The following is a 25,298-nucleotide window of genomic DNA, read 5'->3' on the forward strand; positions in this document are numbered from 1 at the left end:
TTTCATCTTACAAAAGATAAAAAGGAAGAAAGCAGACAGTTGGGGACCTCGTACCACCAAAAAAGCAGTGCTGCGAACAGAGCATGTCCTTTGGACCTGGGGTTCCTGCGTGGAGAAGCTCCTAGTCCAGAGGAAGACTGATGAAAAGGACCTTCCTCCAGAGCCAGACAGAGATAAAGCCTTCCCCTGGAGATGCCACCCTCAATTGGGACTTCTAGTTTACCAGACTGTAAGCAAATAAACTTCTCTTTGTTAAAGCCATCCACTTGTGGTATTTCTGTTACAGCAGCACTAGATGACTCAGACAGACACCATCTGCCAAAAATCTGTTGGTTCTACCACTACAAATAACCAGAATTTGACCACTTCTCACCACTCCTTGTGCTAACACCTAGAACCCAGCCACCACCAATCCTCACCTGATTAGGACACTAGCCTCTTGCCTAGTCTTCCTACTTCCTTCTATGCCCACCTGAGACTGTTCTCAACATGGCAGTCACAGCAATCCAAAAAAGTTAAGCTGATCGTGTGACTTCGATGCTCAAAACCCTCTGGTGGCTCCAGTGTTGGAACAAAGCCTGAGTAACTAGAGGCTCTGATGTTGTTTTTTTTTTTTTTTTGAGAACAGTAGAAAGTGCGATTATTCACAAAGCCAAACACAGGCTGAAACCCTCAGCTCTAAACTGTGTACCCAGATAGGAGCACACGGGACATGTATGGCTCCAGGGAATGACAAGGCAGTCTGCACTGTGCTATATATACCACAGGTCCTTAATACAAACTGCTGAATGAATGACTGAACGTAGAAGGGCCGTAGTCCATCAAAAAGTGGCACAGTTAAGTGCAAGAGAAGTATACTGAGACTTCTCCATATTGCTTCACTCTTCTTTGTTACCGGCGACTTCTCACTACCAGTATACCCTTACTGACAGCCAAGGTATGATAATTTTAAACAGCTTTTTGAAGAAATTCTTAAATCAGTTAAGGAAGAGGTTCTCACAAAAAATAGACAGGCTTCTGGTAATTTATTTGAGTTATTTCCAAGCGGCAGTTACAAAAATTTTTAATTTTTATAATACTCTTGATAAGAAAATAAAATTTAAATAAAAATACATTCTCAACAATACAACATGGTTACACAAATTCACTACATTAAGTTTTGATAACTTACATGTTCAAACTAGACACTGTAAAAACCAATATTTACTAGCAACATATTCATTTCTAAGTTAATCAAAATGGAAGCAGATAATATCAATCTAGTCTGGTAATTTAACTCTAGAATGAGTCCTGTATTTTTCACATACTGTAAGGACGCCTAAAAGGCTCTGTAGCATTTTGTCTTTACAGGATGTACCGTTAGAGCAAATTAAAGGTGCTTTCATCTAAAAAAAAAAAAAATCTGTTTTTCAAAATCCGGCATGAATGAGCCTTTCTGATAAATGAGATTAGGCTTCAGAAACAGAAACAAAGCCACATCATTTGTCGCCTTCTTTTGTGTGGAAAAAGAAAGCCTAGTTCTGACACTTAACCATAATCCATGATATTAAAAACAAATTTCTTTGGCAAATGAAATAATTCAATTTGATAAATTATATTCCCAGGATTATAAATCTTTGCTATTGCCCATCATGATTTTAAAAAACAAAACAAAGCTAAACAAAAAACAAAACAATAACAAAACCATTTTCAACGGATGGAAATCACTAACTAAGAACCAGGACTAGCATTTATGGCAAGAGTTTCCTCATATTATCTTTTTTTCCCCCTTCCTGGGGTTCCAGGTTTTTAGGGTGAAGTGAGCTGCCATGTATTTTTTCAAGAGAGAAAAACGCGGAGAAAAGAGGATCGGGTAATAAAAAAGTACTCATGAAGAATGGCAGAGGACTGAGGACCCTGGAAACAAGTACCTTGAGTATCTTTGGGTCCTACTGACACAGTCTCTCATTTTGGAAAACTTTTAAAAAGAAAAATAATTTAATTTCACATTACTCCCTCTTTGGCTGTGCTAAGCTGGTTAATTCCAGTCAAACTAGCTAAAAGTGTCACGTTAAGAAAATAACTAGATGACTGAACTCTTCCCTTCAAATCCAGAGTTATGTATATACACAGCCTTGGTCCCTTTGAAAATGTTGTCATCTTAAACAATCATAATTGGGGATTATATATTAGAAATATTACAAGAATATTTCTTTTGCCTTTAAAAAAACAGCAGAATAAAAGCCACTAAAAAGTAATGAGTGGTACCTGGCAATACACATCATGTCCTTTTGAGATAGAACATTTCAGGGATTTTTAAAACGAAATTTTAATCTGGATGAAATTCAAGATGGAGAAATTTATTAAATGGTTAAGTTCTTATACTACTTAATTTGTAAATCAACGCAGTTCATGAATCTACAAGCTCATAAAATTTAAAGGACGCTTCAAACTTGTCTTTAAAATGGGCCAAGAGTAATAACCAACCATAATGCAGACTAGTACTGATTCTTAAATATAACCAATTGGTTTTTACAAATCATTTAGAGAACTCCATTGCTCAGTTACAATCGTTTATGGAACAATTTTGATTCTATGTCAAATGGGTCTTTAAAAAGAATTACCTAATAACAATATAATTTAAAAATAATTATCCACCAATAACATAATTGCCAAAGTATATTTGAAATATAGCTTATGATCAGGGAAACAAAAAAAGCACTACTGGCTAGACTTGCATTAATAAGTCACAGTTTTAAACAGAAACGTGTAAATACTCCAGAATCAAAGTACCACATTTAGAAAACGTTGTTTTGAATTAAAAAAGACAAAAGGGAAGTACCATGGTTTTTAATACTGATGAAACAAAGTGTATCCCTCTTTAACTTCAAGGTGGCACCTTGCTTCGGCTGCTTATTTACAGTTATGGTTTTTAGGACAAAAGTAAATTATTAGGGAAAAACAGGATTCAAATAGTTGCTAAGCCAAATTCCACTTGGCTAGCAGGCAACAAGGAAACAGCAATGAAGTATAAACATTTTCAGGAAAGCATTATTTTTATACTTAAACACTGATCATTCAACTGATCACAAAGGTTAGATACCACGGTGTATCTAAAGTACAACCTGGGCAGTCCAGATTATTAAAGTGCGCTGAGTGACTGTTCTCGAGATAGAGCACAACCTAACACGACGAGGAGGGCGTGGTGATGATGGCCCTGATGAGGACGAGGACGGGAAACGACAGCTGGAGTCAGGCAATGCTCCCACCACCGGCTTTCACTGTTCACTGCTTCTTTTTCAGAAGAGATGTCCTTGGAAGTTATGTTAACCTGAACCCTCAAATCAAGAAAATGAGTACCTGATCTTCAAAACAATGAAAAAAAATTTAGTGATCCCATTTTATTTCATCTGCCATCGTGCATCCCAAATGTAAACAAGATGCACGCGACAGCACAGACCCCTGATTCCTCCTATCTGAGTCCTGTTTACATCTGTAAATGGGCAAAAGGATCTACTGATTTTCAGGGGCGCTCAGGCAGTTTTCTGAAGTTTCTGTCACTGTCCCTAATGTAACCTGTAATGATTACTGGACCAAAGGGGAGGGGATACATATATATATATCTGATATTCTTTCTCAAGGAAGGGGAGGGTCTAGATGAACTAAAGGGGAAGCTCTGAATGATCCCGGATTGGGGTTTTCTAATAAACACAATGTTGGCAGTACAGAGCAGGCACTAACGGTAGTGAAAACAAGTTCACAGAACACGGAGTGTTACAACAAGAGATGGTTTCTCGCGATGGAGGAGTTCTCCCTTTGTTACAAAGCTTCTTCAAGACCTTCTTTGGGAAGATTCTTTCTACTAAAAAGAAGCTGCAGAAACATGGCTTTGGACACTTAAGATATGAAGGGAATCTTGAGTTTCAAATTCTCTAGTAAAACATTAATATCAGGATTCCCAGTTAACTGTAATTATTAAATATTAAATACGGTGTGAACACAGGTGACACTAGAGCTGATGTTTGTTCTTAAATACTATGGACAAAACATATGATGAATTAAAAAATTCCAACAAAAACAGTATTTTCCAGTTCTTCTAAATCAATTGGTGATACTCTATGATGCTTTCCCAACAATTGGATTTTCCCTAGAAAACAATAAAAGAAAATAATTTTTCAAAAGTTGAGAAACAAAAAATTTTAAAAAGTGACAAACATAAAATCCATTTATATTTTTACTTGATAATCTCATGCTAAGTCTTCCTTCATTAATTTAACAAGTATTTACTGACCACCTATTTAACGCCTGGCACTGTTCTAGAAGCAAAATACACAAAATCCCTGCCCTCATGGAGCTTATATTCTGGTAGAGGGAAAATAAGTATTTAGTACATCAGAGGTTGGTATTTTTTAACAGAGAAAAATAAAGCTGGCAAGGAGTAGTGTGTGTGAGTGTATGTGTGTACAGGGGGGAAAAAACCCAAAAAACAAAACCCACTGCCATCCAGTCGATTCTGACTCATAGTGACCCTATAGGACAGAGTACTGTCCTAAAGGCTTTCCAAGGAGCACCTGGCAGATTCGAACTGCCAACGTTTTGGTTAGCAGCCAAGCTCTTAACCACTGTGCCACGAGGGCTCCAGGTACAGGGGGAAGAGGGATACTATTTAATAAGGGTGGTCAACATTGGCAACACAACAATGTACAAGGTACTGTAATAAAAAATTAATGAAGACTGTTAAAAACAATAAAGTACCTAAGCATTCAAAGAATGAACTAAAACTGAATATAACTTTAAAAGTGGTGATGAAGTGTAGCAGCAACACAATGAAATGATACCAGATCTGAAAAAGACAGACGTCACTTTGAGTCTGAGTGGCCAGGGAAGCTCCGGCATGAGAGAAAGGCTCTGAGCTAGGTCTTGAAGGGTGAAGGTAAGCCAGGTACATGCGTTCCAGGCGTGAGCACACTGCACGAGGCAACCCTAAACCATGGTTAAAAATGTGCTTATCGTGTCTTAAAAATACTTACTTGCTCCCATATTTTGCGCTACTTGATCTTTTCTTCCTATACTTTTCATGAGGTTCACTCAGCTTCTCTGTGACGCTTTTTATTTGCTGAATTGTCTTAAAGGTTGTTACAGAATCCTCGATGACAAAGTTAGAGTAATCATCAGGCTCTTTCTGTGGTCCTTGATAGACTGCTATAGTTCCACAAGCCTCTATAAGTGGCAATAAAAGCTCCCATCAGACAACTCAATTCCACAAGCATAATTCACAGTATAAATAAAAGTTTCCCTTGGGAATCCACAGATAACCAAAACACACAGATTTTATTATCAGGATCATGACATTTACGTAAAACAGGATTTTTTCAGAATATCTATGAAAAATGCCCCTGGGGGGGGGGGTTTGCCAATTTTCACATAAGTAATATTTTAGTAAATCCATAGTACTTTTGTCTTAATGATAATGCCAAATCAATACTTCAGGTATTGCTAATGGAGGACGACCATGGTTATATAAAAAGAGATTAACTGTATATTTACCTTCCATTTTCTGCAGCTTAAGCATGTTGAGGGTAAAAAGGGAGTAAATTCTTTCTGTTTCTCTGTCTTCATCAATATCTATTTGGATGTCTGCGGGGACTCCTCTACAGAAAAATGAAATTGCAGAATTTTTACTTTGTAACATGTCAAAGACTTTTGATGGATTGAGACTAAAAATAGAATTACAGAATTCTGCAGAAGAATCTCCAGGAATCTAGCTTCATTTCAGAATTAAATGAAGTGGGGCTAAGTGAGGTTTGGTTATTAACCCATTGTAATTACGGAGATGGGCATTTTACACTAAAACTGTTTTCATAACCTAGCTTCATAACAAAAGGAATACATTATTACTTAAGCCTGCTGGGCTACAAAGACTGTTTCATACAATTTGAAAAAGGATGCTAAGCCCTTCTTCCCTGATCTCTTGCTGAAGTCTGTATATTTTTAAACATTGCTTTTTTTTTTTTTTTAAATAATGGCTTTACTGAGATATAATTCACATACTATAAAATTCAGCCTTTGAAGTGTGTAACTCAGTGGTTTTTAGTATATACGTAGACTTGTTCAAATACTATTTACTTCAAAACATTTTTATTACCCCACAAAGAAACCTCATGCCTGTCAGCAGTCACTCCCTATTCCTCCTTCTCCCTGGTCCCTGACAACCACTGAGCTACCTCTGTTTCTATGAATTTGCCTCTTTTGGACATTTTACATAAATGTAATCATATAATATGTGGCTCTTCTGTCTGGCTTCCTTCACTTAATGTTTGCAAGGTTCATTTGTGCAAGAGCGTGCATCAGTACTTCATTCCTTTTTATGGCCGAGTAATGCTTTATTGTGTGGCTATACCATATTTTGAGAACTGCCTTTTCATTGGAAAGACACTTACGCAGTACATGGCTTGCAGCCGAGAGTGTTCTCACTGGTCTCCTGACAGCAGAGCCAGTTTCCATTCAGGTACGCGGAGGGATGATAAAAGCTGAGCCTGTTCTGGTTGCACCGGCTCACCCTGCACAGCACATCTATCCACTCATTAGCTTCTACACAATTATTTGCCTGGACATAGAGGGGTTTCTCCGTATGTATTACTTGGAACATCTTCATAGACAATTAAGATAAAAAGTTAGTGACAGTCTAAAAGCCAGTACACTGTGCAAAACAGAAAGTACGTAACAGAAACCTACTTTGCTTGGCTAAATAACTGCTGCTAAGGTATCTTATAAATTGTTTTTTTCAAGCAAGGTGGTCCCCAGGACAATACTGAGTCACACTGTACTAAACAGTACAAGAGAGCATAATTTTAAAAAGCTATGCATTCCCAAAGGAATGAACCATCATATAAATAGGAACACAGAGGGGATTTTGAGTGTAAGAAAAAGTATGAGTAATGGAAAAATAAGCACTCAACAGTGGAAAAATATTCAGGAACCGGAAATCATCTTGCTTGGCTTGAGTGTATACTGAGTGGTAGCAGAAGATAAGGCTGGCCAGATAGGTAGGGGATATATCACCCCGAGACTTGAATGTCAGATTGAGAAGTCTGGTAACAGGAAATCACTAAGAAAAGCACATTTAATAACTAGCCTAGGCAGACTATGTAAGGCATCAACAGACGGAGCTTTAGCCAGCAATTTATAAACTGTTACCAATTAACAGTAAATACTAAAATTCTGAAAATTTTAAACTGCTAATATATGCAGTTAAAAAAAAAAAAAACACTACTTATTCGTGTCACTTACATTTTTCTTGTTGAAAGAGCTCTCTTCCAGTTTTTCCACAGCCAGAATGTTTTTTACTGGAATTGTGTAAATTGCATCTTTGCCTAAATAATTAAAGAAGTAGGACAAAATTAAAATAATTCCCATCAGAATTATAAAGGTGATAGGTTAATTCTGTAAGGTTTAAGCTAACCCTCTTGATGGTAGCAATTTAAATAACCTAGAGTAGATTTCCAGATGGTATGTGTACAAATATTCTTTGTTTCATAGTACAGATAGATTTTGATTGTTTTCTATAAAGTGACTTACTCTTTGCTTTCAATATAAAATACTTGCAAGCAAAAGTATGGGAATAAACATGATCTTTCCATAGAAAATTGTGTAATGTTAGTTAGATGGGGACTGAAAAAATAAAGTACTGAACAGTAGAGGCCTACTGAAAACTTGCTAATGCATGGGACTTTCTTTCATGATGTTATTACATGAGCAGCAAACCTGACTACACCTAGGTGGATTTTTCTGTTTTCCCAACTTAATGTTTAATTATGGGATTGGCCCTCAAAACGTTTTAAACTGAAAAACTTCATCACTATCACGTTATTAGTTGGTCAGCTGACTAGAGTTACAAATTTAACTCTAAGAGATGCAGAGAAAAGTGAAAATCTTATTTACCAGGGTAAAGCCCTGACCTAAGAGGTTGGAATCTGTATAAGGAAACTTGAGTTTGCTCCAAAGGGACTCTGTAATAATGTAGCATAAGAATACGATGCACCTCAACTTAAGATTTACCTGAGAAAAGACTGTATCCCACGGTTACAGAAATTACAAGCAAATGTAAGTCTGGCCTCTTGTGGTCATTTTGTCATGTTGTTCTTAGAAAAATCAAAGCCTCCCCCGCCCCCTCTGAAGTTTTGCTTTAAGAATGTGTAGACTGAAGTACTGGAGATTAACACATTTACATTTTATATTAGTCCATGGATTAATGTATAGCTTTTTTTTGGCGGGGGGATAGGGGGCAAAGGCAACTATTTGGTTAATAAAAAATTTGTCTTAAACAGAGAGGTTAACCTAGAATATTTGCTACACCTGGTTCCTGGTGTGAAATCTAAAATTTGTGAGATTCTAAAATTTGTGAGACTCAAGGTAGACATGACATCAAAAAATTTTTTTTTCTTTAAAAAGAAAAAAAGATAAAGTCACATAATTCAACCATCATATATTGAATATCTACTATCTACCAGGCACTGTTCTAATCACTTGGGATACACCAGTAAACAGAACATGTAAGGCTCCTAATTCAGGTCTGGGAATTTCAACAAAAGATAAATAAATATTAAGTGGAGACCAATGCCGCAATGAAAATAAACTGGAAAGATGAGATACAAAGTAACTGGGAAGCTACTTTAAATTGGGTGGTTAGGGAAACTTTCCTGAGAAAACAACATTTAAATTCAACAAATATGAATCATAAATGCATGGGAAAACAAAAAAAGACAGTAAAAAGTCTAGAAAATCTGAGGAATTCTTGGAAGCAGACAAGATCAAATTACTGGCGGTAGGAGTGAACTAAAGGAAGCCGAAGCCTGGCCACATGGTAGGAGAAGGCTTCTGCAAAAGTAGGAATGGTCAGAAGAGAGCTTCAAGCCATAGCCAGTGGACATAAACAGTGGAGACAAACACCAGGGTAGTTAATCAATGAGCTGCATCTGGAACAGCTGGGCCAGTCAGCCCCTCCATTCCTTGGCTGTGCTAAGCAGCAGGCAACAGAGGCATAGTCCGCAGGCTGAAGCAATCAGGGTATGCGCTGGGCTGCAGAGCAGTGCATGTCACAGGGAGCTGCTGGCCCTCAGGAGGAAAGGAGAGCACCCACTCCCAGCAGACAAGCACCAGCACCCCTGCCCCTCTGCAGCCTGTCCTGTCCTTCCCTCAGAGTTGTCAGAGGCCAGTTACTGAACACTCAATGAGCAGGTGAATGCCGATACTAAAACACAAAGGTGAGCAAGTAACAAAAAATACATAAATAAATCACCAAACAGATGAGGAAAACCAGCACTCTGAAAAAGAGACACACATGCTACAAACAGAATAATCTCTGAGGAAATAGGGGGTATAACAAATTGAGGGAGGCAGAAGAGACATATGTGTTTGGGTTCTGATCTACATGGGGCCACCACGAAGATAAAAGTCAGAGAATTTTTAAATTTTACAGTGAGTTTCTATGTTTAGATTTGTTGAATACACAAAACGCACAAATACACTTGAATTTGGTATAGTTACACATTTCTGGACAAATTATAATATGCCACAGGCAGAGAGAGCACAAAGCTCTCAGGCACGTGTACCTTCATGATGTCACTGGAGTTAATTTCACATAGTTAATAGTGTTTAATGAAATGGCTCAAAGTAAATTAGTAAAATGAAGAGGATTCTCCAAAAACACACTGCAAAAGAACAAAGAAACAGAAAATAAAAAAGTGGAGGACAGATCTAGAAGTGTCAATATCTGTCTAATAAGAATTCCAGAAACAGAATGGAAAGACTTCTTCAGGGGAAAACCACTGATGAAAAGGTGCCAGAGACAAAGAGAGAAACACTCAGATTGAAAGAATCCACGGAGTGCTGAGCAGAATGGATGAAAGCAAAGGCAAAAAACAAGTATCTAGATACTAGGTAGCAGAATATCAGAACCTAAAGCCTAAAGAAAGAGTTCTAAAAGTTTTTAGAGAAAAAAAAAAGAATAAGGATCAGGTTGACTTAAAAATTCTCCCCAGCAACAATGGAAGCTAGTAAAAAGTAGAGTATGCTCAAAGTGATGAGGCAAAATGATTTTAAAACTTTAATTTTATACCCAGTCTATCATCCAAGAGTAAGAATAAAATAATAATTCATGTCACTGAATTGTACATGTGAAGAACGCTGAAATGGCAGATGATTTCATACGTATATATTTGTCACAATTTTTTTAAAAAAGGAAGGGTAAAATAAAGCCTTTTTTTTTTTTTTACAGCTAAGGACTCAGAAAATGTATCAGTCACGCGAAGCTTATCTGGAAGAATTCTCTGAGGAAGTACTCTTGCAAAATAAGTAAGGGATCAGGAAAAACACAGGTATGTCATATAAGAAACAGTTTTGGGCAAAAAAATTAGGAAAACTGATAGGCAAGGGCAGAGAATCATTAAAGCACGATGTAAAAAAGTAAAAGGAACAAAACAACCTAGAATTAAAATCCCAGGTGATTTTATTAGAGAGGTGCTGGGAAAAGAGGAAAATGAAAGCATGTTAAATGTTCTTTTCTAACTTGTACAGAAACTTAAACTGTAGACATTAGGATAAACATGTCAGTTTAAATTTGCGTGTTAACAATTTAAGAGTAGAAACTAGACATCCAAATTCCCTTATTTAGATGGAAAAAAAAAAAAAGGAGAAAGCTTATTCCAATAAAGTCAGAAAAGGCAAAGAAAAAGAGAAAGACCTAGTAGGAGAAAACAGAAAATGAGTTAGTTAACGAATTAATATCAGTAAGCTTGGTGAAAATCTAGAAACCTAGAACGGTGGTTCTTAAAGTAATTTAGATGATCACACAGCCAGAAAACACGGCGTTCTGTGAAGAACATCAGTCATTACAAACACTTATTGAACACCTTTATGCCACTAAGTGAAAACATGATTCCTACAATTGAGGATCTAAAGACTAGGGGAAGAAACAGACAAAAGTAAAGACCATAAAGTGTGACAGATGTTATCTCTAAGGTGCTATACAGAGAAACAAAGTGGTGAGGGAATAGACAAATTGGGGTGGCTGGGGGCTTATAAACGGCTCGCATAAAGAGCAGATATCTGATAAAAGGCTTAAACACCAACATATTACACAGGTGAAGAAGGAAAAGAGAGGTCTAGGTAGAGCCCATGCAAAAGTGTGAATGTAAAAAGAGCACGACACGTTAAAGGAACTGTAAAGAGCTGGCTAGAGAACGCAGAAGACGAGGCTGGATGCGGCAAGAAGAGACTGGGATATCAGTAACTTATCAGATTCCACCACACAATTAGGAAATCTTTTAGTTACGGAAAATGGTTAGATTATAATATAGCAATATAAAATCATAATCATAAGCACACAGGTCCATAAAAAACTGTCAAAGTAATCATGACTGACAAATGACGGAGTGCCCTATAATAGTCATTTGCCACATTTGAATTGAGTTGTATTGAAAATTAGTTGCCTACCTTTACTTGTTAAAACTTAGCTAATCAAGCATCAAAAATTTAAGAGTTTATTTGAGAAAAATTCTGTAAACTGGGAAAAGGCTGCATTCTTTGGATCTAAGTGGCATAAACACTTGACTCAGAGAACTAGGGTCCAGCAGAAGGATAGTTTAACAGTCTCAATGATTTTAGAGCTATGTTAAAGAAAATTTCAGAAGTACTCTTGCAGACACCAAAATGGCATAGTAATACGCATAGCAAGAGACTACTTACTTAACTAGCAGTATGGGTATCCAGAATACAGCATGGAAACAGGAACAAGGGAGAACACTCACTGAACAACCAGACAAACAATGCAAAGCCTATGTATCTCACTCATAGGGGGAAGTCCTGAAGACTTCACTCAAAGCCTTTTAATCTTGTGCATAATTTTAACAAACCCAGTACCTGCATTCTCACTCAGTGTATCAGCAGTAAAAAGTGGAGGTGGGTATAGGGGATGGGCGTGAGATGTCACGTTATGGTTACTGACAGCACAAGAAATTTATGGTGAAAGCCTGACCGTAAAGGGGAAAGAGAAAAACTTACCAAACTTAAAGGGGACAGAGAAAAACTGTACAGAGCAAACACAGGAACACAGAAAGCACGGCAGTCCACGGCATTTAGCTGGGGAGAAAACAGCTGCACACACCCTTAAGCAGCCCTGAAGATATCATTAAATCAGAGTACCACATAATATTATCATCAATGAGAGCCCCAAGTCATCTAGAAAATGTTAACTTACGTTCAATGAACTCTTTTTTAGAAGGCAGGGAAGCATGTAACACATTTTAGAAAAATCCATCAAAATGGTTTAAAACAGAAAGTATGGATGTTTAAAACCGCAGGCTCTAGGAAATAGCCACGAATCTCCTCTAACAGAACTCATTCTTCCAATGTCACTCCAACATGTTACATTTCTGAAGGCCTGAAAATAATGTGCCTATTTTATACCTAAACCAAACCAATGGCTGTCGGGTCAATTCGGACTTAATGGCAATCCCACATGTGTCACAGTAGAACTGTGCTCCACAGGGTTTTTAATGTGATTTTTTTTTTGGAGTAGTCAGGCCTTTCTTCCAAGACACCTCCGCATGGACTTGAACCGCTGATCTTATGATCAGCAGTCGAGCACATCAACCATTTAAACCTAGAGTAGTCTAATCCTTCTACAGAATTTTAAACTCTTAGGATCATTGTACAGAACAGATAGTTCTTATCTCGAGAACTGCGGGTGAACTTTGGGCCTAGGAACTCCATAAAGTTATAGACAAAATTTTGTGCCTATGTTTCTTTGTACGTATATTTTTCTGAGGGAAAAGGTCCATAGCTACCACCCGATTCTTAAAGGAGACCATGAACCAAAAAAAGATTTTAAAATATTGGTTAGATAATGATTTTAATGAGGAAAAAATGACTCCTCTATTCACAAAAAATGACTATCTTAAATTTGATCTGAACGTACTGTTAAGGTATGCATAATCAGCGTATTATGACAGCTACTTTTAAAGTGACACAGGTGAGGGCATTTAGATACCTATCAACCTAAGTTACAACATCTAAAAAGATGCTGTTTGGAAGGGCAAGTACATGGCCTCCTGATTTTTAGTCATTTGAACATTTATATGTCATAACAAATCATCTGAGTGCTTAAAAATAATGCCATTTGTTTCCTTTGTCATACTAATATATTTGGATATACCTAGGCATTGTGGCTAAGCCATTCAAAAGAAGAGTTACAAAAGGAAGCCTGTATCGCCTGGCCAACAGACTAGGAGAAATCTGATAACTGCACAGGTATCACACAATCTGTGGTATGACTGGGAATTTGGGGCTGATACTTTCAGCAAATCATTGAAATAGTCTTATTTATTAGGTATTGATTCTTACTAATTTGGTTCTGAGAGTTAAACTTCTAAGTTCTAAGGGTGTAACTGTTGCTCCTTATATATTGATTATAACAGCATGGCTTTGACAGAGATTTTTTAGAAAGCAGAGAACACCGTAGGAATGCCAATATTAGCAACACAAAGAAGTTAGTATGTGAGAAAATATAATTTACATGGTGTCACTTGTCAAAAATTTATTACATTCTAAGTGTGTGTGCACCACTTTGAGAAACTATGAACTATTAGTGAAAAGATTCCCTAGGGTCACATTAAGAAGCAAAAAAGAGATCATTACCTAAACCAGGAAAAGGCCCCTCAATAAAGCATAAACACAACTACCTGGCTGTTTGTGGTAGGTGAGCTCTCTGCTTGTTAAGCAGAACCACCGTTTCTTGAAATTCTTTTTTCCAATCCGAGTTCTTCCCTGAGCTCTTTTATACATCTCACTGCCAAAACAACAGATGCAAACAATTAGCTACAAAGATTAAACATTCAAAACAAAGAATTATGTCTTCACCACCTATGACTCTTGCATTTATTTTGGCCAGACTAACAAAGTAATTAATTTCATATATATGCCACAAAAAAAAAGAAAGAAAAAATGGCCAAATGAGTGATTTTCCCTCTTCCAATAAAAACACTCTAAGGCTGAATAGCGCTGTTACTTTGTAAACATACTCTGATAACCCATAATCTCACTGTATTTTTAAAACAGCTCTGAGACTGTGATGAGGAAGTCATGCCCAACTGACATGAAGTTTATGTTACAGACAGAGCTTATAACACAGTGAGGGTGCTGTAACCTGACTGATGTTATTTAGTAACCAAACCCCAGATTTCCTCATTCCTAGAGCCATGTACTTTGGTACTTATGTAATGTCTATACTGCAGCATGCATGACTTTAACTTCTAAGTTCATTAAATTACCCTTCTTTCAGGTGCACAGGCTCACTTGTACCACTGGACTCTTTAGTTTCAGTAGATGAAATTTCATCCAGGAACTAAATGGGGAAATGGGCAAAAATTACACCGTGCCATAAGGTACATCATAAAAAATTCAGTTTATCTTAAATGTCACTGATTATATTATGAAGTTCTTCATTATTAAGGAACACACATAACAGCAATTTATAAAACAATATATATTTAATTGCAGATGAAGTACTTAATTTACAAATGACAGGCATGCTAAAAGGTTTATTCTCCAGTTCCTAAATATATTTCTCTGTAGCAATAATTCAAATCCACAATTTCTTAACTGCAACTCTGAAATCCATAAGGCTCTGAATACAAAGCGTTTTTTCTGTTTTACTGCATTTTTGGTTTGTAGTGAACTCATCTGGGGATAAAATTTTACCTGAACTGGTGTAAAGCTACTTATAGTCTGTATTTATCCTACTTAACGTGACTACTCATACACTGTGTTACATAAACGTTAATGTGTTTGATTATGGGGTGCTAACCCAGACCCCACTGGAAGTGTTACATAATATATGGTAAACACAATTACCTTTCTAAACTCTGAAACTCTTGTGATCCCCAAAATTTTTAGATAGAGGATGTAGGAAGAAAAATAAAAACCAAAACAAAGAAGAATATGTGGCAGAGACCTTACGTGGCCAGCAAAGCCTGAAGTATACACTCTCTGGCCCCTTGAAGGCTGCTGACTCCTATAATATATACTTAGTGGTTAAGCATTTGGCTGCTCAACAAAAGGCCGGCCGTCTGAATCTACCACCAGCTCCCTGGAAACCGTATGGGGCGGTTTTACTCTGTCCTATTTTTTTCTTTTATAGGGTCACTCTGAGTCAGAATCAACTCGATGGCAGCAAGTGGAGAGAATATGTACTTATTCTAGCCCAGGAAATGGTATTTCAGTAATGACTGACGTGTAACTGGGTTCTCTGGGATAACCTGGGAATTTAGTTACGATTTATAAACTTCCTGTGAAGAATATGCCTTACATGGAAAAAGAAGGGAATGTGGTGGCGGCTCAAGGAAACCTGGAGTACCTCGCTCTCGCCGTGGCCACCCACTCATGGTGTGTAAGAGTTACAGGAATGTTTCATTTCCTAGTGTTTGCCTGATGTCATGGATTTATCTACTTCACAAATACTTATTTATCAATTATTATTATTAAATATATTATTGGTTTATTATATTTATAAGGAATCATGGGCCCCAGTTTGCTCAGGACCGTCCTGGTCTTCACACCTGCTGCTGTCCCAGCATAGTCACTACTAGGATGGACCCCTTTTATTCTCAAAAGTGTCCTAGTTTGGACACTAAATTATATGGTTACACTGTTTACAGAACAATCTAGGTTATCCTTCCTAAACCCTATGGGAACAGAACAGGATTCGGAATTAAACTTTCTTCTGCAGCTGTGGCGATGCCACCAGTGAGAGTGCTAATATGAAAACAGAAACTGGGCGTTTGCAATTTCCAGCACTGTATATGTCCAGACTTAACTAGCAAATAATAGAGAAAACAAATAGATCAGGGCAAAATATCCTATGCCAGTTTGGGGGCCTAGAACCAAATTGGAGACAGAAAGTGACAGTCCATGAGAATGTGAGTGGGTGATTCTGGACAGAGCAGGAGCAGACTAAATTCCTGGCACCCTTAAATCCTTTCTCCAGTGACATTATCAACTCTACACGTTCTGGTAATATCAGGAAGAAAAATCAGACGCTACTATAGCCTAGGTCATAAAACATGGAAAAAACAACCCCCAAACCAAAGATGGTACATCACAGTCTTGCCAACAAAAGTCTGCGTATACTGCCCCACAAATGTTTCAACAATGTAGTAAAAAGGCCGGCTTTTTCTTTGCCTATTCTTTTGAAAGATTTTCTCCTCAAAAGCCTTCAATGGTTGCTCAAAAAATTTTTGATTAAACTTGCACTATTTTAGATTAAGAAACAAAGCTGGCTTTATTTTTTTAATCATTGTTTTCATTTAATGAGTCCTTATAAGAATCTTAAAAGTATTACTCTACCCCTAGACTGCGGTTCTAAACTAGAGGCAATCTTGTCCCTCAGGAAAAATTTGGTAATGCCATGGTGTTTTCAATCGCCTCATATGCATGTGAAAGCTGTACAATGAATAAGAAGACCAAAGAAGACTCGACACCTTTGAATTGTGGTGCTGTTGAAGAATACTAAATATACCATGGACTGCCAAAAGAACAAACAAATCTGTCTTGGAAGAAGTACAACCAGAAGGCTCCTTAGAAGCAAGGATGGTGAGACTATGTCTCACAGACTTTGGACATGTTATCAGGAGGGATCAGTCCCTGGAGAAGGACGTCATGCTTGGTAAAGCAGAGGGTCAGCGAAGAAAAGGAAGATCGTTGGCAAGGTGGACTGACACAGTGGATGCAACAATGGGCTCAATCGTGAGGATGGCACAGGACCGGGCAGTGTCTCGTTCTGTTGTGCACAGCGTTGCTATGAGTCAGAACTGACTCAACGGCACCGAACAACAGCAGCAGCAGACATTTTTGGTTGTCACAAGTGGGGGCATGCTACTAGCATCTAATGGGTAGAGGCAGGGATGCTGCAAAACATCCAACAGTGCACAGGACAGCTCCTCACAATCGAGAATCATCTGGCCCAAAATGGCAACCAATGTCACTGTTGAGAAACCCTGCCCTAGACATCTGTAATCTGCGATACTAAGACACTGGCAATAACAGCTGTGACTACAACTCATCTGGTATTTTCATAGCTGAAAACCCAAAGCTTTGTATGGGAAGAGAAAGGAAGAAAAAGGTAGCCTTTTTGTATATTTGATGGACAGTTTAAACACTTCCATTTTTTTAAACTGTGGACAGACTTCTAGGAATAACATAAAATGAGAAGTTGGAGAGAAATAATTCAATGAAAAAGTATGTTTTTGCATTCTGGGTGCTTAAGACAGAATACTTCCGTTCCCAAATGCTCTCTGACAAGAATGTTTAAATATTTCAAAGTAAAAAGATCATACCTTTTTCACGGCTGTAATATATCCTTCTTCTTGAAACATTTTGAAAAATTCACACATGAATGTCTCTTTGAAACTTGACTAAGAAAAAAAACACAGGATTTATATATTTTAAGTAGAGAATTAAAAATATAATAGACTGTATTTTTAAACTGAGGACTGAGTCCTAAGAGGACTCAATAATTTATTTCAAGAGAGTTACGGGGTTTGGAGCCGAGTTCTTTAACACCTGCCAGGTGAGTACGGCATAGATAAACAGATAAACAGACCACCCCCGTATCTTCCGAGACTCTCTTCTCCTTAGACATGATACCAGTTTAAATCAAACAATCCTTTTTAACAGGTGACTAAGATGCCATGTCTACCTGAAAGACAGCTACTGCATTTGTTTATTTCTCTTCTGGTTTTGTTTTGTTTTCAATTTGCAAGGAGTGAGGGAGAAGGGATCACAGGGTATAACAACACTGAGAAGAGTGAAAAAAAATGTGGACTTACCTTGCTTTTAGACAGACTCCCCCAGCTTCCTAAGGTTTGAATGGTTTTTGAGATGAGGGTTAATGTCCTAATTGTCTGTGCATCCTAAAAAAAAAAAAAAGTGCATCCTAGAGAGTGTAAAAGGGACACAAAATTCCTGAGAAGCTTTCATGAAATATAATTTGTATAAAGAGTAGAATACAGTGAATAGGTTACAGTGCTCTAAAACTGTTAGTCGAAAATATTAAATTAAACCACAAATGCAGTTAAAAATCTAGCAAATGTTGGGCACAGCTCACTGGACTACAGAATTAAGAGACTAAAGAAGCCATATATAATTGACAGTCTCTCACAAAATAATTACATTTAATGATGTTACTTTAGAAAGTTATAACTTAATCAATTATTACCTATAAGCTGTTTTGTACAGTATGGTGGTATGGCCAGGCGGACTGCCTGACAAAGTATACTCACTTTTGGAATGCCAATGGCATCTACTTTTTTCTACCTTATAACTTAAAATGGCTGTTTCCAAATTTTCTGCGCTCAACCCACCTCTAAGCATATTCAACAGCTTATATATATGGTTTCTGCAGTCAACTCCTCACCATGGAAATAAAGACTTAAATTCAACTTAGGAAATGAGAAGTCACCCAGTTCATGTAGCGTCTTAAATGTACAGTCTGATGAGTTTCCATCAGCGCATACACCTGTGTAACCAACTGCCCTATCACGACAGAACATCTTCCTTTGTTTGGGAATTCAAGTAAACAATATCTTCCAGGACAAAACATGCCCAGGAAAAGTTAGACACTGAAAAGCTTCGGCTTAGTTCTTGGTTGACATTCCTTAAGATTTTAATTTCCCCATACTGAAAATAGGCAATGGATGTAAAGAGGAAGAGAAATCCGGGGTGTAGCGGAATCTGGAAAAAAAGGAATACCCTGGGATATAAACATTCTGATACACTTATGACATAGTTATGCATCTAAATTAAAGTTATTCAGAAAATATTTTAGCTGGAACAGCCAGAATTCCGTTATAAAATTCTCTGCCTCTGAAGAAAATTAATTTTTTATAAATGTGCTGGTAAACTGAACTGAAATGAGTTTCACCAAGACTTCCCTGTTCAAATTTGGTTTTAAAATTAGTATTTTAGGCATTGCTTTCCTGAACTGAAAAAAGAAAACAAAGCGTATTTTGTACAACTTCCGCACTTCACAAGTTTGTTTACATCCGTATGGCCCTCACTGTTATTTGACAATCACGTCATTCAGCTACTGTTGACTCTGTGGTGTACTCCACATATCAGCTATTCTAAATTTTTCCCGTCACCATGTGTCAACATAATTTTTCATAGATTAACCTTGCCCTTCGTAAGTGACCAGGGCTTTATCTGGTCATCCGGCACCTCATAGTGCCATTTATTACATGTTTATATGCAGTAGATACTATATAAACATTTGGTAAGTTCAACTGAAATGTTAAATTTCTCCCCTCAGAACAACCTCCTTGTAGTAGGAGGAACCATATGAAATTGCCATTATTTGACTTAAAAAAATTTATTTTGTTGTTGTTGAGCATATACACAGTAGAACATACACCAACTCAACAGTTCCTACACGTACTATTTAGTGGCACTGATTACATCCTGCCAGCTGTGCGGCCGCTCTCCCCCTCCTCTTCTGAGTTGTTCCTCCCGCATTAATACAAACTCACTGCCCCCGAAGGTTCCTATCTCATCTTTCAGCTTGCTGTTGTCAATTTGATCCCATACAGATAGTTCATAAAAGAGTATTAATGCTCAAGGCAGACTTTTTTTTACTAGTTAAGCTAAACTATTATTTGGCTTAAGAAGACGTCAGGGGATATTTTTGGTTTAAGGTTTAAAGATTATCTCAGAGCAATAGTTTCAAGGGTTCATCCAGCCTTCACGGCTTCAGGAAATCTGGAGTACTTGAGAATTTGAAATTCTGTTCTGCATTTGCCCCCGCTTTAATCATGATTCTTCTACAGAACCTTTGATCAAAATTTTCAACAACAGTAGTCAGGCACCATCCAGTTCTTTTGGTCTCATGGCAAAGGAGGCAGTTGTTCGTGGAGGCAATTAGCCACACATTCCATTTCCTCCTCCTATTCCTGGCTCTCCTTCTTCCTCTGTTGCTCCAGCAAAAAGAGACCAATTGCTGTACCTTGGATGGCCACTTGCAAGTTTTTAAGACCCCAGGCACTACACAACAAACTAGTAGGTAGAAGAGAAGCACTAAGCATGTCGTTAGGCCAATTAACTGGGATGTCCCATGAAACCATGACCCTAAACCTCCAAATCAAGGAACCAAATCCCACGAGGTTTTTGGTTGTACATAAGCAGCCTCAGCAGCTTTTTTTCGGTACCTGTGGTTAAATTTTTTTTTTTTTTGTGGTTAAATATATCTCACATAACTTTTGCCAAATCAACTTTTTACAACTTACTGACAGCAATTACAATTATCAGCTGTGCACCCTTACCCTGACTATTTTTGACCTACCAAAAAAAAAAAAAAAAACCAGAACAATTTCATACAGTTCACTATATAGTATTTCCAAAGAGTTATTCTTTTTTCCTAAGGTCCCCATCACTTTTTCTTTTAAACAATCTTTCTGGATACTCCAAGATATTGATCTCTTTAACCTCTCCCTTTCTGCTGGTCTCTTCCTCTCTATTAAAAACCTTCCACAGGTCTTCACATCTTGAACTCCTCATTTGACCTGCTCTCTCTTTCGTTCAGGAAATACTTACTGATGACCTACTTGCCTTCGAAACTGCCACATGCTTGGGATACACAAGCTTGAGAAAGATCCAGATCTTGCTCTCAAGGTATTTACAGTCCCCATGGAGAGATTATAAACTTATGATTATAAAATGGCACAACGAGTGCCACAACAGAGATAGCCAGACACTGTAAGGGGCACCTGATCCAGGCTGAAGGGACAGGCAAGTATGCCTTAGCCAAGTCTTGAAAGGAGCTATCAATGAGAGTATGGAGGATATAATAAGAATATTCCAATCCTATTTTTTTCATCATGAAGCTTCTCAAAAGAGTTGTATACCATGCCAATGTTTAAAAAAAAAAAAAAAAACCTATACTTTAAAATCAGCATTTTCTAAAAAAAAAATATTCATTTGTGTGTGCACACTCACGTACACGCTTCTATTTTTCCATGCCTTTTAGCACAGAGCAAGTTTATTTTTGGTATATCTCTTAAATGAAACTGCATTTATTATTATTCTTTAATCTGTGCAACTGCTCTTCTACTCGACTAAAACTGCCTTCTCAAAATTCAACAACTTTTAATCAGTTCTCCTCCTCAACCACTCTGTAACTTTCAATACTGGTATTGACAATGTCATTACCTGTGGTCACTGGAAGTCCTCCCTGCTCTCAGTTTTTATATTACAAATTGTCTATACTGCTTAAAAAAAAATTGGTGCTAATCAGGTGCTACTTATAGATTATCCATTTGTCCTATCTCCCCAGTTAGACCAAAAGGTACTTAAAGAGCAAGAATAAGGTTACACTTCAAAGCAAACAATGAAGTTATGACAGTTCTGAAGCAGTCCTTCTGGCATGCTGATTGGAAAACAGTGACCTAAAATACAATGAGTTTTTGGTTAGAAAGATTTTATTGTTAACATCTGTAACAGGGATATGCAAAACCAAGTTTGAATGCAAGGCAGGGTCACAAGTTCAGAAGTGGGAGTTCTGTTTATGTCCAGAACATTGCTACCAATCCATTGCTGCTGTGGAATGCTGCACAGCTTCAATGACATAGCCACAGACAGGACAGCCCTGTAAACAAAAGGACATCGGCCCACTCTCTGCTGCAGCTACTCACAGGCCATTTGTCTATGCAGCTCCACAGAGTTAAATGAGTGGTTAATGTCACGTAGCTACGGAGAGGAGGAATGGGCATAGCCTGGTTTAAATGCAAAACCCATGTGTGTGTCTTCTCTATACTACATTATTCAAGGAGCAACTTCTCTGGCTTGAGTTTCCTGAGGGCAAGGAGTCTCTTCAGGGCTTAACACTACATCTGACACGTTTCAGGTACTCAAACGTCTGTCTAAGAGGCAGTAATGAACAGGGCTAAGATCACAGACTGTGAAGACTGAGTGAGTTAGCATCCCAGTTTAATCCAATTCATATCAAGTGAGAGCAAATCATGATTTATTACTTGTATCATGACCTTGAAGAAGTACTGTCCTATGATTTCCTTATCTGTAAACAAATAAATAAACAAAAGGAGTCTTTGATTATGCAATGGTTAAGCACTCTGCTGCTAACCAAAACGTCAGTGGTTCAAATCCGCCAGCAGTTCCACAGGAGAAAGGATTTGGCAATCTGCTCCCGTGAAGATTATAGACTAGGAAACCCTATGGGGCAGTTCTGCTCTGTCCTATAGGGTCACTATGAGCTGGAATCAACTCGATGGCGCACAACAAGAAGTTAGAACAAGGCCTGGTCCTAAGCAAACACTAAATAAATGTTGTCTATTCTTTTGTGTTGTATAAATCTACAACTGGAAGCAGTGAGGTAAGATTATAAATATTTGGGACATAAAATGTTAAAGAGTCAGTGGAAACATATTGCATTAGAAGGAAACAGAAACATAGCAAAAACAATATAAAGAATTTTAAAATGTTAAGAAATAAACATGTAAACTTATGCAGTGCAGATTCAGATGCATGAGTTAAGTAGGGCTTTGGGACAAAGGAAGCCCTGGTGGCGCCGTGGTTAGGAGCTCAGCTGCTATCCTAGGGATCGGCAGTTTGACTCTATCAGCTGCTCCCTGGAAACCCACGGGGCAGTTCTAATCTGTCCCACAGGGTCACTGCGAGTTGGAGCTGACTCCACAACAACGGGTTTGGGTGTTTTTTTTCCCCAGAACAAAAAGACTGTATGCTTTAAAGAAGACTGAAATCTCATATAGTTACAGTATCACTTTAGAGGAATGAAGTAATAATATGGAGATACCAAACAAGTTATGTTCTAGTAAAAGTTTCTACACCTTTCAGAAATTAGTCTCCTAAAATTTCTATGAGATTTAAATATATCTACAAGATTAAGTTATTTTAATATAATCAAGACAGTAGGTTCTGCTAAAAAAACAAAAAACTAAATGTGTAAAAAAAAAAAAATGTGTAGCTACCTAAAAAACTACCCCAAACCCTTATATTAAGGCAATTTATAAACATACCATACACAAAAGCAGAGGGGAAAGTATAATGAAACCCCTTTGTACCCACCACCAAGCTTCAACAATTATCAACATTTTGGCACCCTTATGGGATATCTTTTAAAAACACCACCAACAAAACATAGAAATTTAATTTTCAGCTTTACCTGACAGACTGAAATGACCAAGAAAAATGCCCAGTAATTTAAGAATCAATTATAAAAAAACCAGCCAAGTGAAATTAGCCTGCTATTTTGTTTTCTTCATTTTAATAAAAACAAATCAAAATGGAATAGAGCTTTGAGAAGAACAAACACTTACTGGATGATGAGGTCGCAAATGAAAAGTATGAGGTGATACTACGGCTACGGCAAAGAAGCGAAGAAACACAAAGCTGCTCACTGCAGAATACTGAGCATGAGGGTCATCTGCAGGGAGAAAGTGGCGAGACGTCATGCACGAAAACACCGAACTACAAAACCAAGAGGACCAAGGAAGAAGTATGGAAAAACCATGGGAACTAAGCTGGAGACCGATATCATTTGCCTAGCAAGGACTGGGTTGATGAAATGATAGTAACGATTTGGGATTAAATTAAAGAAATAAATCCTATGACTACAAAAAAATCTGAAAGAAATACAGAAAATGAAAGGCAAAGCTGCTAGATTTCCAAAAATATTTTAATTTGAAAAAAAAAAACCTCTCTTCTCAACTGTAAGAAGTGATTCCTTAAATTATAACAATAAAAACACAAGTAGCATCTAGCACTACCTAGTGGTCACACTGAAGCCCCTAAGGAGGTGGTTTTCAGTTTTTGGATATTATTTCAATTTTCCCCTCAAGAAGTCTGATAATAGCAATGGATGTGCAATAAAAACAATCAGTCAGAAATCTTTACTTAAAAAAAGCTATCAATATTCCATATAAAAATACAGATGAAGATAAGGCTTGTTGTGCCTCTGATCATTCACCGACAGGTTTCATCTCACACAAGAAAAAAGTCACCCCTTAATCCGAAAGTCAGATGGTGGAGAAGCAGGTGGTGAGGCAAAGATTCCCTGGATCTGGTACGAGTTTTAACTGTGACAAGTCACTCTCTAGGTAACCACTGACAAGTCATTTAATCTGTAGGTCTAATAATACTTGCTTCCTACCCACTGCCTCCTCTTTCCTATCCTTCCTACCAGGGCAGAGAGAATAAATGAGAGACTATGAAAGTATTTTACTGCAACAAAACTATCAAAACCGTAGCCTACTGAGGATACGAAGACATATTTATATTTAGGCCAACAAAAGGACAGCTAAGGAGTTATTTAAAAAACTATAAAATCTGTTTTAGATCATTTATGTAAACGAGAATTAAATGGCTAAAGCATATTTAAGGCCGAGAGCACTGGTGGGATACAGTGATCAGTAGCATGTGCTCTGGAGGACGTCAGGCTAAGTCCGAGACCCTGCTTGGCCCCTGGCTTTGTCATCGTCTACCTAACAGGAGCAGTGCTATCTCGTTCAGTGCTGTGAAGATGCGAGGAGGAGACAATGCAGACTAGCAATGTGCCTGCTCGTTCATTAAGCATTCAATGTAGTCATCATGATCTAACTCACTCTTAAACAATTTCAATCAGCACTTCATCTTTCCATTACATTAATGTCTCTGTTCCCTTTACTTTTCTTACCAAGGCTAGATTTAGTATACTCATTTGAAGATAACTGTTTATGTCTTGGAAACCCTGGTGGTGTAGTGGTTAAGAGCTTGACTGCTAACCAAAAGGTGAGCAGTTAGAATCCAGCCGGTGCTCCTTGGAAACCCTATGGAGCAGTTCTGCTCTGTCCTATAGGGTTGCTACGAGTCGGATTTGACTAGATGGCAATAGGTTTGGTTTTGGTTTATGTCTTTTGCTATAACTAGCAAAAACATCTGGGCTAAATTTACCTGCATGTTAGTCAGACAACTCGGCCCCACCACTTCATTACTGTGTCAATTCAGCAGAGGGGCAATCAACTGTGCACGTGTGCACGCATGTGTGCACACATGCACACACTTAAAGGGATATGGTAAAATAGCAAGATCTCTTCAGGTGGTTACAAAAACATACTTAGAGTTTCACACAGCTGGGTGAGACTGATAATTTAAGTAGCTGCCTTACTCTCTCACACCCACCCCACCAAGCCCATTCAGGCAGGTCTGGAAAATTTATTTACATATCAGAGATGTATTAAAACTAGAATAATTCTAAGGAC

General features: G+C 37.7%; 1 protein-coding gene across 2 annotated transcripts in view; it reads right to left on the reverse strand.

Annotated features, from left to right (window-relative positions):
- Positions 1 to 1,019: 1,019 nt before the first annotated feature.
- Positions 1,020 to 25,298, reverse strand: part of RASA2 (RAS p21 protein activator 2) — a 113,309-nt gene continuing 89,030 nt past the window's right edge. The window contains exons 15-24 of one of the 2 annotated variants that reach the window (XM_049867536.1): positions 23,379 to 23,485; positions 17,862 to 17,945; positions 17,370 to 17,447; positions 14,307 to 14,380; positions 13,719 to 13,825; positions 7,270 to 7,352; positions 6,420 to 6,628; positions 5,527 to 5,630; positions 5,010 to 5,199; positions 1,020 to 4,126 (exon numbers count right to left, since the gene is read on the reverse strand). In XM_049867536.1, the coding sequence (XP_049723493.1) occupies positions 4,096 to 4,126; positions 5,010 to 5,199; positions 5,527 to 5,630; positions 6,420 to 6,628; positions 7,270 to 7,352; positions 13,719 to 13,825; positions 14,307 to 14,380; positions 17,370 to 17,447; positions 17,862 to 17,945; positions 23,379 to 23,485 (1,067 nt within the window). In that variant the 3' untranslated portion in view covers positions 1,020 to 4,095. Of the gene's footprint in view, positions 4,127 to 5,009; positions 5,200 to 5,526; positions 5,631 to 6,419; positions 6,629 to 7,269; positions 7,353 to 13,715; positions 13,826 to 14,306; positions 14,381 to 17,369; positions 17,448 to 17,861; positions 17,946 to 23,378; positions 23,486 to 25,298 lie in introns of both variants that reach the window. The other variant, XM_049867535.1, reaches the window with a different exon arrangement.

Source organism: Elephas maximus, chromosome 23 (genome assembly GCF_024166365.1).
Source record: "Elephas maximus indicus isolate mEleMax1 chromosome 23, mEleMax1 primary haplotype, whole genome shotgun sequence".
Taxonomy (NCBI): domain Eukaryota; kingdom Metazoa; phylum Chordata; class Mammalia; order Proboscidea; family Elephantidae; genus Elephas; species Elephas maximus.